Source organism: Notolepis coatsorum (genome assembly GCF_963971535.1).
Source record: "Notolepis coatsorum genome assembly, chromosome: 5".
Classification (NCBI taxonomy): Eukaryota; Metazoa; Chordata; class Actinopteri; order Aulopiformes; family Paralepididae; genus Notolepis; species Notolepis coatsorum.
The window spans coordinates 194,331,837-194,345,698 of NC_140169.1; the positions used below are offsets into that span (position 1 = coordinate 194,331,837).

The 13,862-nt window shown below is 41.1% G+C and overlaps 1 protein-coding gene across 1 annotated transcript in view; it reads right to left on the reverse strand.

The window, feature by feature from the left end:
* Positions 1-311: 311 nt before the first annotated feature.
* Positions 312-13,862, reverse strand: part of LOC311228501 (E3 SUMO-protein ligase ZBED1-like) — a gene marked incomplete at both ends in the record, with an annotated part of 48,521 nt that continues 34,970 nt past the window's right edge. The window contains one exon of the mRNA XM_084314405.1: positions 312-514. Coding sequence (XP_084170531.1) covers positions 312-514 — 203 coding nt within the window. The remainder of the gene's footprint in view (positions 515-13,862) is intronic.

Sequence of the window (13,862 nt, forward strand, 5' to 3'; positions counted from 1 at the left end):
AGTCCGCCTCTCGAGCCACAATGCGGAAATCAATGGCGTAGTCTGCTACGGCGCGAATGCCCTGCCGGCAGGACATAAGTCGACTGCCGGCCTCGTAAATGGAAATCACCCTGGAGGTATCGAATACACAACGTAACTCCAGGGTGAAGGCATCCGCGTCGCGGCAGACCACAGACCCACTCTCCCACTCCGCTGTGGCCCAAGAGAGAGCACGACCCGTGAGGAGAGTTATAATATAGGCTACCCGAGCCACATCACTGGGGAAAGTACGCGGCTGCAGTTGAAAAATGAGAGAGCACTGGGCGATGAACTCACGGCAGCCGGCTGGAGCCCCTCCATAGCGACCCGGCGCCGGCAGGCGTGGCTCTCGGTAGTTCTCCCGATCTACCGGATACCCCCGCTCGCCTTCCCCGCCGATCGATGATGCTCCGGCTGCGGATCTCATCGTTGATGTCGTCCCAGCGGCCGCAGAGCGGGCCTGGTTCACCGCCGCCAACGCTGTCTCCGCCGTCTCCTGAGAAGCCAGGGAAACATCTCCCAGTCGACCCAGCTCGACACCGACTGCCATCTGCCGCTCCATGATTATCCTGAGCTGGTCCCGTAGGCTCACCATCTCGTCCCGTATCTCCTCGTTGGAAGTCATGATGGCTAGAGCTTCTGTTACGAACGGGTAAGTGACTTCCAAGTTGTCGAGAAGAAGAACGAGACGGAGAATGTTTTACTCTTCCAAAACAGCTGTACTGTTTATTAACAGGGAAAAGCGTATAATATAAACAGGGAGAAAGACAATATGTCTGTGCTTGTCCAGCTGTAGGTACGTCCGTAGGATTAGGTGAAGCTCTAGCAAAGGACAAGGAATAGAGCAAATGTTAAATAGGTCACATACTCAACATTCCACGCTGTCAATGAGTGACAGCAGTCTGACAACCAATGACAGCACCCAGGTGTGACAGACAATTAGTGATGACAGCAATCAGTGGTGACATACAAGGTGAACCCATAACAACAGGAGTGACCCAGGTAGACAGTGGGATACAATCCTAAGGAGGATAGTCTCCCGAACGTTACACAGATGTATTTTAGAAGTTTAGTAAGATCAAGCCCCAAAGATCTCCTACGTCTTTTCTTTAAGCTGTTCTAAGATACAGTATACAACAAATACATTTCTGAATTACTTTACAGAACAGCGTCTAGTTAAATTTGTTTTTTCATGTGCAATAAGAAAGCCCCTGCTACTTTATGCTCTCAATATTTTGGACCTGTATTACAAACTACAGTTACACACAGCATGAAATATTCATGACCATATGACAGTCGAAGGAAACTCAAGATATTGTATGAGGTGTTTTTAAAAGGGCGAATTAACTATTTTTACTAGATTGAGTCAATAGTCAGAAGGATCTCTGCATGTAGGAGGATAATGCTAATTTGTCAGGGGTTGACATATATCACCCCCATGACACCTCCCTCCTTTGTAAGACAAGCAGTCTGGTGTTGTAATTACAGTGATTAGACTCGTTTGCCTGTTTTCATTTTTATCAGGATGTATGGGGATACAAAATCTATAATCTATATAATAATAAGCTGTATATGTATACCAACTGTCATGCAAGAATTGCAACTCTAATGTGCTACACAAGAGTAAAACAGACATAACATTTCCAAACAGCATTGTTCTAAACAGACCAATGCAAAAATCTTTTATCTTTTTTTTTGTATCTACTATAGACAATTTGTATTTATATCAAGGTCTGACGGTCATATGAAAACATGGATGCATCAGATTTAGCAGAAACTACTTTGGTAAATGTAAAAAACATGATATCACATAATCCTAGTGAATTCTGAATTTTTTGTTGATTGTTTGAGTATCAATGATACACTTAAAATAGACATATCAACCTAGTTTTTTTTACCTGTTTACACAATGATAATAAAAGGGTCAAATAAAAAAGTGTTTCAATACAGATGTATTCTAGAAGTTTAGTACGACCAAGCCCCAAAGGTCTCTCTCATATGTCTGTTCTAAGATATATTATACAACAAATACATTGCTGAATTACTTTGCATAACAGCATCTAGTTAAAATAGTTTTTTAGCCACACTAAATAATAAGAAAGCCCCTGAGTACTACTTTATGCTCTCAATATTTCGATGTGCATTACATCCTACAGTTACACACGATAGGAAATATTCAAACAGCTCAAAGATGACAGTTCTAAGGCAAATAAAAATGTAACTCATTCACCATAGTTGAGTTAGTGTGTAGTATGGCTAACATGTATGAAAGTAACATAAAGCCATTATTTATTAGAGTTGTTGACGTGTAACAATACTTCACATACCAATAAAATATTTATAAATTTTGCAGAAAAAAAGCAAAATGCAGAGTATTACCAGCGGAGGTTGTTTGCTTCTAGTCTGCAGATGATTGAAGGAAATTCACTTTAAGAACCATTTAGCATGAAACACCTTAAAACAAAGATGAGTTTTATTCATTATAACCATGAAAATAATACAATGTTAGGTGTTGTCGTGATTATTGTGGTCACAGATAGGAATGTAGCCAGGAGGGGTCCTTTATACATCAGTAACCCTGGACAGACTTGTGAAGTCAGAGACCATGATGTATCATTCACATTCATTTATCCAAATGTACAGGATGTGGCAGATGTGTATGCGAAATTTACCAGCACTATGCAGGGTTTTACATAGGCTACTAACAAAAACATTTCATATTGTTTCAGTGATGGTCTGGTTGATAGGTCTATTGTTGACTTGTCTTATTTGTACCTGAAGGTTTTGCTTCGTTCACACAATAAAGATGCTGTTTGTGTACAAATAATGTATAATATCTAGACTGATTCACTATGCCACAGGTAGCGATACACTGTACTCCGTTACAGGGGGTATAGTGGAACGATTATATTTTTGTATGAAACACCTTAAAACAATGAGGCATTTCATTTATAATATCAAAACATGGAACTCTTATGTAGAATGATGTAAAAATAGTTCTACTAATATATTTCACTTTAAAAACGTGTACAGAAAGATAAATATCCGACCCCGGAGCAGGCACGCGGGAACTATAAAACGGCAGGGGGTGCTGGGGGGTCGCCAGATTAAAAAAAAAAAAAAAAAAAAAAAAAAAAATGCGGTCAGGCCACTGAACTTAGAAGCAGGCCAGGCCAGTGTTTCTATTTGCACCAGCGCAATAGTTAGATAACCTAGGTGGGGAACAACCAGGAGATCACTGCAACTCACACAAGTTGGAGAACTATCTCTCTCTCTCTCTCTCTCTCTCTTGCTCTCACACACACACAAAGGGAGCCGCATGTGATTGGTGGAGGCGGGATCCTTACGAAAAACTGCTAATCATTGACACATGCTAGCCTGTAATAATCCCCCCCAGAAAAATGTACTTTGCATTTGATATATTGCAAATATATGCCATCACACACACTGGCATTTAAAGGGTTAGAATTATAAAATGAATATGTGATGTTATGATCAGGGCTGAAGTTGAATAAAATATTGTATTTATCAATTACAAAAAACTGAAAATCCATAAAAATCTGTGTTGTTGCTAATCATACATATGCTAGCCTGTTTTTTAACAATAAGTTGTGATGCCATCACAAACACTGGCATTTAAAGGGTACTGTTGTATATTATATGAATATCCATTAATTACAGCACAGTAGTGAGGTTGCTAACTAGAGGAAGGGAAAGATCACAGTGTGATAGAAAACATGGTCCTCATCTGAGCTCCCAAATTTAGCCAGTAGAGAATAAGTGTGTACAGCCAGACAACCAGCAGCTATGGTCCAATATTCATTTAATTGCAGCGTGGGCCGAGTGGAATAATGCATTGGTTACATACAGGACACTTCAAACATAATACATGATTGTACAAAAGGATTTGATGCAGGTAAATCACAATAGCCCTCGTTGGCTTTTTACATCAAAAGACAGTATTGTACATACATTTTAGTCATGTTATGTTAATGAAATAAGACCATAGTACTCTTTGTCACCACATGATAAAACCTGGGCCTAAGATAGGCATCTTACTCTAGTTATCACATTATTCCATATACAGTTTCTACTCACATAGGGACAAAGTAGACCATGGTCGTGGTGGTGGTGGAGACCAGACTCAGACCCCCTGGGTAACGGTGTGTGGCGGTGTCCTGAGCTGGCCTGCCTCTCTATTCTTACGGTTCCAATACTTATAGATTTCATGACCTCACTTTTCTTAACCTAGTTCCACCAATCACCAGTATCTAAACACAGGCAGTCCTCATTTGGTGTCTCCTGGTCGTATGTGTCTGTAACAGCCATGGGTAGCCCCCTCCTTTCCGAGGGACTGTGGCCTCCTTTGAATGAATCACTCATGTTAACATTCCTTCATGCACCATTTTTGACTTTCCCACACATATGGTTCATGCAATGACCTATAGATCTCTAATATCACCCCAGTACAGTCATTGCTTCTAGGCTGATATCAAACATCATAGGAGCAGCACCAACCTTTATTTACCAGACTGAATCTTTATAATATAACTGTGATTTGAAGGAAATGGCTTTATTACTTCCAGTTTTGACATTCCTAAAATGGTATTCTTCTTTGTAAGTTATTTTCTAATTTGTTACTATAATCTTGTTATTATTCCAATATTGTTTTTCATTCTAAACTAATATAATGCAATTATGTTTCCTGTGACCTCTAATCTTGGTTAGCGCAGCTGTCTTTACTGCTATACCAAGTCACCGTTTTTCTGTGGTGTGTGACTGAGTAAACAATGTCGTCATGAGGTGTCGCCTGGTGGTGTTCAACTGATGAGGTCTGGTGACTTCTGCCTTAATAGTGTTTGTGTTGATATAATATTAACCCAGTATAGTCAGTGCGTCTTAGGTTAATACTATTCAATTCACAAGAGCCATCCCAAAAACCCCATCTACCAAACTGGCTGTGCTCAACTGTCACATGTCTAGGTGTTTGGTTTCCTGTGGGGGTTGGAATGGCTTTTGTACAACTGTGTAAACAACCCTATAGGCTTGGCCTGCAGGTTTTCTCCAAATTGTGCTCTGAGAGTCTATGTAATGCCTCACTACAGATATTCTCAGTTTTCAGGGTTAGTCTAACAATTTGATTATGAAATTATGAAATTATGAAGTCAAGGTTACCACAGTACAAATAAAAAAAATGCCTGCACCAGAATGCAGGAAATTAAGTCTTTGTAACAAAAAAATTCCTGGTGGGGGACCCCCAGACCCCCTGCTTAAAAAGTGGCCTGACTGGGGCTATATTTCCTGGCCTGAATGATTTCCCCAGTCCGGCCCTGGTTAAAATCCTCCAATGCTTATTAGTGTGTGTGCGTTTGAACGTTTGCATGTTTCAACCATACATTTCCATTTAAAATAATTTTTTTTACCTCCTATAATAGTGGGGGTCGCGGCTCTCTGACACCGTTTTTTTTGGGTCGCGGCCTGAACATTTTGGGAACCCCTGGTCTAGCCTGTACCCCCCAGACATGTTGCTGGCCCCGTCAAAACAGTATCCTATCAGCCTCTCCATGGGCAGGTCGAGGCGTAAAAGTATTTTATACACAAAAACAGCGTCTCGGCTGTTGTGTCTGGGCCGGGCATTGTAAAAACCCCAAAAGAAGTTCTGAGCTTCCAAGTTGTCATCGGCTAACTGTATATTACACGAGAATTGTTCTTTTCCAGTGAGTGACATCAGTGGTTCCGTCAGCGCTCAAGCCAAAGATTGGGCTTTTGGATGCTTTGCCTCTAATTTGTCGCTGAATATCATGGGCAAGCAGCTGTAAGATTTCGTTTTGGATGTTGTTGGACATCCAGTTGTCTCTCTTTTGGAGCCAATTCTTCAACTCGGGATCAGACTCGGTGCGCACTCTTTCCATCATGAGCTGCCATAACACCCCATCCCTATTTGCATCACCCCTCAGTGGAAGCCCCTGGCGCCCGAGGGGGGGTATAGGGGAACAGACTCAGTTAACTCTTCAATACCTGATGCTGAGGCTGAACCTGTCGTCTCTGTCTCTCTCTGACGTTTATCAGATTTAGTGGGACTGTCACTGGGACCGGCGAGTGAGACATTCTGTGCTAGCAAAGTCTGACTACTAGCTCAAATCGACTGAGTGCGCAAGCACTGTATCACAGTAGCTCAGTGGTTTGTGGCGCGTGGGAACGGCGGGAGACGGGAGGTGAATACAATTAGTTGTTTCACCTGTCATTCAATCAGTCTGTGACAGTCTGTCATCACTCGAAAATCTACTCGGTTTTACACGTATGATTGTGTACATACAGTAGTGTAATGAATGAATGAAAACTTTATTTAACAGATTGGAGAATGGCTACAATACAGTACGGCTCAATACACACAATATTAAAATGGTGACGTGCTTTGAGCAGGATAAACTTATAATATACAGTGTTACAGTTATACAGTTACAGTATATACAAATATATAAATACTGCCATAAATTTTTTTTTTTTTTTCTTTTTTTTTTTTTGCAATAATTGAGAGGGGGTGCTGCAGCACCCCCCGCACCCCCCCTTCCCGCGTCCCTGCCCCGGAGCCCCGTCTGAGTGTAAACAGGTGTTGTACAGTATACCACATGAAATCCCATATGGTCTAGTGGTTAGGATTCCCTGGTTTCAACAGGGCGGCGCGGGTTCGACTCCTGCTATGGGAATTACACCTTTTCTATACATGTTTTCCTATTGATAGGTTTCTACATACCTTTGCATTCATTTATTTTAAATTGTTTAAAGTTTATGGTATTTTTGTCTTATTCATGATTTATTGTGATACATCTTCTTGAAGTGTTTAAAGAAGATGTGTTTGTCCCAAGGGGACATCAATGTGTGTTGCAGGGCCTTACAAATAAATATGATCTGATTTGATCATGGTCCTAACAAATGTTAAAATGTTTGCATGCATTACATTTAACAGACAGTGCTGACATTTTGAAGTTTTAAAGGGATCCCATTCACAGAGCTGAAGATAGTTACACAACTGGATAATATTTTTATTGTTGCTAGGAGGAACTTAAAATCATTCAAAGCAATTATTACACCTTGAGGTCGAAAAAACGCGGTTGGGTATATTATAAATTGTATTAAAGAATATTACAGATCATGCTGTAACCTTTTTTATCAATAATATAAGCGTGCATAACATCAATAATGTGGTTAATATCTAAAGTTTCGAAACACTTGTGATTTTTTAGTTTAAAAGCCGTAACATCCACTATTACCCATCAATGTACAATTGTCCTGACAGCTCCGCGGCGGTCACTAAGGTTCTAAGAGTAGCTACTTCGATTGGGAACTGGAGGGTTTTTCTTCTAGTAGGATACAGTCTCAGAACCATACCCCGGGCGGGGGGTGGCTGTAATGATGCTTTGTTGGTTACATCAACGATAGGTATTTCTTCGGGGTCAGGGTGGAATACATCAGATTCTGATGTATGAGCTCTCCTTGGGCTATTAGGAAAGGCATCCATACACCTGTCGGGGTTTGGCGGTGATGAATCCGGCGATGAAGTCTCCCAAATCGTTGAAAGAGGGCTGTAACTAGTCCTAGGGGTGTTTAGGAGGCTTAGCAATGAAGGAGGGTTAGTTGAACCATACATGGCTACGGGTAATGTCTCAACTTCTTTGTCTGGAACGTATAGTGGAGACAGGCGAGCTAGTGTATCCAATGCATAGTTAGAAGGATCTTCCCCGTGTCTCACATACAAAACCATGATTGCTATCTAAAGGTACATATGCACTGTAAGTCTTTTTAAAGGAGGATTTAGGGTTGACACGCCCCATCCACCGCCCCCTCGCTGGGTCACTCCCACTCCATCTCCTCTGGTTCGTCGGCTGGAAGGAGCCTTCTTCTAAGATGTGCCAGGTCTGTCCTCACCTTAACCCCTTCGTTAGTAACCATTCCGCATGTCCGAAGACATTCTAGCCAGGCTGATACCAGAACTGAGAAGAGGAAATACTCATGACTTGTATTAAGGAACCTTGAGAAGGTGGTTAGATCAGTCTCTACACCAAAAGCCGGAGTATTTTTTATAGATATCCGCCCGTAATACACATACCCGTAGTCTATCAAGCTTATTACCAGGGTGAATATCTGCCCATCCTTAAGCGTTCTACCCATCAGTCCATCCATAGCCTCATACGAAGCTTTTTTTAGCTGCCAAAATTCACTCTCCGATAGGTCTATCTCAGATCTTCTTCCAGCACCCTGGAAATCCTCCAAGGGGGTCTTGTAGAAGACAACTCTCTCAAATTTAACATCATAATAGAATCCGAGGACCCCATCCCTGAGGGGCCATATCTCATTGTAAAACTCGCTACCAAATTTGGATGGTGCAAGTAACTCGGCTTTAAAATGCGCAACTCTATCCGTCACATGGCTAACCGGTATAGCTATACTGCTCGCCATTTATTTTATTTTTCTATGGTCTCTCTAAGAGGGAACTCTCTAAATATATAGGTTTTTATCCAGCCCTGATCGCCTATATAGCGTCATACAGACCCAGACCCGTCCGCAGATTCGCCCCCACCCCCAACTTATCTTCACTCACCCCTAACAGACAGGACTAGTCTGACAGTTCAGACCCCCACAGGGGAAAAACGTAGTGTAACACCTAGTTGTGGGGTAATCACCCACACAATCTTAACCTCACTTCTTCCAGTCTTTGACAGAAACTTTGAAAACAATTCATTCAGTTTAAAAGGTGTTTAAAGTACCAGCATCGTAGCATATAATAGGAAATGGGGAATTTCTTCAGCATGACTACCAGTTATATTATGATCTCGCAATGCTTTTAAAACATGCTATTGCTAATCAAGTCTGCGATGCCCACTTGTACACTGTAACCGGGAATGTCAATAGTGAGCGCTTAAGGCTTTTTTTAAAATATATTGAACCTGGTGAGAGAGAAGGGTTTGCTATATAACTGGCAATATATGATAGAGAAAATCTCAAAGGATGAAAGTCTTCTATTTTAAAACGGCTTAGTTAATATTTTAGATCATATGAATGGTAATTTTGATAGAGCACATCTGTTATGCTTATACATGGTAATAGTGGATGTTACGGCTCTTAAACTGAAAAATCATAAGTGTTTAGAAACTTTAGATATTAATCACATTATTGATGTTATGCACGCTTATATTATTGATAAAAATTTCACAGCAGGGGAGCTCCAGTAGCTCACCGCGTACCTCGAACGCTATTTCGGCGTCGGGGACAACCGTGCGCGTCACGGATCTGGGGTAGCGAGTTCGACTCCCGGACTAGCCGTATTTTCTCAGAGTGTCTTTCCCCCCATCTATACCCCCATTCAACCTGTTTCTGTCGGTCATACTTGACCAAAAAAAGCGATAAACGCGAAAAGAACCAGCTGACTGGTCAAAGTAAAAAAAAAAAAAATAAAAAATGTTACAGCATGATCTGTAATATTCTTTAATAAAATTTATAATATACCCAACCGCGTTTTTTCGACCTCAAGGTGTAATAATTGCTTTGAATGATTTTAAGTTCCTCCTAGCAACAATAAAAATATTATCCAGTTGTGTAACTATCTTCAGCTCTGTGAATGGGATCTCTTTAAAACTTCAAAATGTCAGCACTGTCTGTTAAATGTAATGCATGCAAACATTTTAACATTTGTTAGGACCATGATCAAATCAGATCATATTTATTTGTAAGGCCCTGCAACACACATTGATGTCCCCTTGGGACAAACACATCTTCTTTAAACACTTCAAGAAGATGTATCACAATAAATCATGAATAAGACAAAAATACCATAAACTTTAAACAATTTAAAATAAATTAATGCAAAGGTATGTAGAAACCTATCAATAGGAAAACATGTATAGAAAAGGTGTAATTCCCATAGCAGGAGTCGAACCCGCGCCGCCCTGTTGAAACCAGGGAATCCTAACCGCTAGACCATATGGGATTTCATGTGGTATACTGTACAACACCTGTTTACACTCAGACGGGGCTCCGGGGTCGGATATTTATCTTTCTGTACAAGTTTTTAAAGTGAAATATATTAGTAGAACTCTTTTTACATCATTCTACATAAGAGTTCCATGTTTTGATATTATAAATGAAATGCCTCATTGTTTTAAGGTGTTTCATACAAAAATATAATCGTTCCACTATACCCCCTGTAACGGGGTACAGTGTATCGCTACCTGTGGCATAGTGAATCAGTCTAGATATTATACATTATTTGTACACAAACAGCATCTTTATTGTGTGAACGAAGCAAAACTTTCAGGTACAAATAAGACAAGTCAACAATAGACCTATCAACCAGACCATCACTGAAACAATATGAAATGTTTTTGTTAGTAGCCTATGTAAAACCCTGTATAGTGCTGGTAAATTTCGCATACGCATCTGCCACATCCTGTACATTTGGATAAATGAGTGTGAATGATACATCATGGTCTCTGACTTCACAAGTCTGTCCAGGGTTACTGATGTATAAAGGACCCCTCCTGGCTACATTCCTATCTGTGACCACGATAATCACAACAACACCTAACATTGTATTATTTTCATGGTTATAATGAATAAAACTCATCTTTGTTTTAAGGTGTTTCATGCTAAATTGTTCTTAAAGTGAATTTCCTTCAATCATCTGCGGACTAGGAGTAAACAACCTCCGCTGGTAATACTCTGCATTTTGCTTTTTTTCTGCAAAATTAATAAATATTTTATTGGTATGTGAAGTATTGTTACACGTCAACAACTCTAATAAATAATGGCTTTATGTTACTTTCATACATGTTAGCCATACTACACACTAACTCAACTATGGCGAATGAGTTACATTTTTATTTGCCTTAGAACTGTCATCTTTGAGCTGTTTGAATATTTCCTATCGTGTGTAACTGTAGGATGTAATGCATATCGAAATATTGAGAGCATAAAGTAGTACTCAGGGGCTTTCTTATTATTTAGTGTGGCTAAAAAACTATTTTAACTAGATGCTGTTATGCAAAGTAATTCAGCAATGTATTTGTTGTATAATATATCTTAGAACAGACATATGAGAGAGACCTTTGGGGCTTGGTCGTACTAAACTTCTAGAATACATCTGTATTGAAACACTTTTTTATTTGACCCTTTTATTATCATTGTGTAAACAGGTAAAAAAAAACTAGGTTGATATGTCTATTTTAAGTGTATCATTGATACTCAAACAATCAACAACAAATTCAGAATTCACTAGGATTATGTGATATCATATTTTTTACATTTACCAAAGTAGTTTCTGCTAAATCTGATGCATCCATGTTTTCATATGACCTTGATATAAATACAAATTGTCTATAGTAGATAAAAAAAGATAAAATATTTTTGCATTGGTCTGTTTAGAACAATGCTGTTTGGAAATGTTATGTCTGTTTTACTCTTGTGTAGCACATTAGAGTTGCAATTCTTGCATGACAGTTGGTATACATATACAGCTCATTATTATATAGATTATAGATTTTGTATCCCCATACATCCTGATAAAAATGAAAACAGGCAAACGAGTCTAATCACTGTAATTACAACACCAGACTTCTTGTCTTACAAAGGAGGGAGGTGTCATGGGGGTGACATATGTCAACCCCTGACAAATTAGCATTATCCTCCTACATGCAGAGATCCTTCTGACTATTGACTCAATCTAGTAAAAATAGTTAAATGCCGTATTTGCTATCGCGTTCCGCTCTGAGCCTTATGAGATATACTATCTCCTATGATACCTAATGTATCTCCCACGAACAAAAAATACATGCACCACACCTGTATGGGGCTCCGCCCCCATGGTGGCACCGCCCATATAGCAGTGACTCTGGTCACCACACATCCTTCCTCTATTTTCGTCCCAGCGTACTTGGATGCGTGCACCGTACGATAACTAGTAGGATGAAAAGATCAGAGTCATAATGTTTGAAAGCTTGCCGGAGGTTGCTGGCCCCTGGCATCTTCGACGCATGTTTTCGGCGACACGACGGGCCTGTGTTGATGTTCCTCGTTTGATGACAGCACATCGAGGTTCAGCTGTACAAGACTGGCTGTCGGGCCAGCTTGTACTCAGGTAGGCCCTGTGTCTTCAGGCATGGGTATTAGTGTTAGTAATGCTGGTTTGTTTTGTTAACACAACAATGTTGTGTGTTGGCGCCGGGGGCAGGATGGTTTGGTGAACGTTCTCTGCAGGGAACGATTTCCAAGCTGTCTTGGGCGTGCTGCTAAAACATCTAATGCTATGCTACATGCTATCGCTAATGCCGCATGCTATTACTACTGCTAATTGCTATGCTGTTATGCTGTTTTAATGTCTCCGCCGTGAGATGTTGTCACTCTCCCTCCTCTTGCCCGGTTCATCAATGAAGGTCAGTCGGTAGCTGTTGTGGGTTTTTTTGCTGAGTCCTATTTACCTTTTTCGGGTAAATGGGTTGACAACAGGGTAGGCCGTGGCTAGGTTGCCTAGCCAGGTATTTTACCTTGTGTTCCGGCGGGGTTTGTTGAACGGTGTTCCCATCTGGGTTGGCGTCGGGTAGTGGGGCTATGGGTCCAGCCGACATGGTAAATGTTGTGAAGGGCCAGATTAAACCGAATATATATATTTATTTATATATATATATTTAATTGTATTTGTATATTCTCTAATATTCCCTGATATCCCTTGTATATTCCTTGTACAATATGCATTGAATATCCATTCTAGCCTACTGAACATCCCATAATAGTCTCCATTCTACTATTGGTCGAGACCTTGGTGCCAGGCTGCCATACCCCTCAGACCCAGTTCAAACGTACCGCTCCACATGTACGAACAAGTCCTAGTTCCGCGTAGGAATCTGACTACCGCACCACTAATGGGACTATTTGTTCATAGTGCGTATATATACTGCGCTACTAAAGTAGGACTTTCTTTTCAGTCCAGTTTCTTACCCTCCAATAGAGTCACAGACGTAAAGCCTCCCTGCGACGCCACGTGTGGGAGTAAGGCCAAGTTCGCCTACCATCGGTATTGAGACATTGTGTATATTAATATTTGAATAGTCATATTTGGCACTATATCGTCGAGTTGGACGTAGTCTATTAAGCTAATAATAGTCTGTTAATATATAGTGCTTCGTGCGGTGAGAATACTACCGTAGTCAGTACCCCATCGTTTCGGGCAGAGAACTGGCTGCTTATCCAGGGTGGTTGACCCCACGTGAAGCTGCACCCGAGGAGCCCCAGAGCCGACGAGCGAGTGGACCTGTATACCGGATTATTCTACCGACGACAGCCCGCCTTCCCAGGCACGGATTATGCTTTGTATACTTTGATTATTCCATGGATAAAGACCCCCGACACTGCCGTGTGTTGGAACCCCCCCCCCTGGAGAGGACGCAAGGTGAGGAGACGCTCTGCAAGACGAGGTCGCTTCACGTCTCTCCTCCGTGGACCGGATGACGCCGGCCCACAAAGAGTCCACCTGCTTTCATCTGTGGTCCAAGGATCGCCGGCGCATTGAACGGCACTACAGTGGGTTCACCTGGGATACCCTTGGCCGGATGAGGCAGCCGGATTCTACCCCCCACCCCCTCCTACTCCTGTCGGCTTACAAGCGACCGGATTAACCCCCCCTAGTGTGTCCAGTATATAATCATTAAAGTATCATTGCTGTTATTCCTTAAACTATTCCAGGTCGTATATGTACCACCTGCGCCTTCAGAGATTGGACATTCTCTATTGATATACCGACGAATACTCTTGCCATAAAAGTGCATACTAATTTCCATTCATAAATGTGATTGATT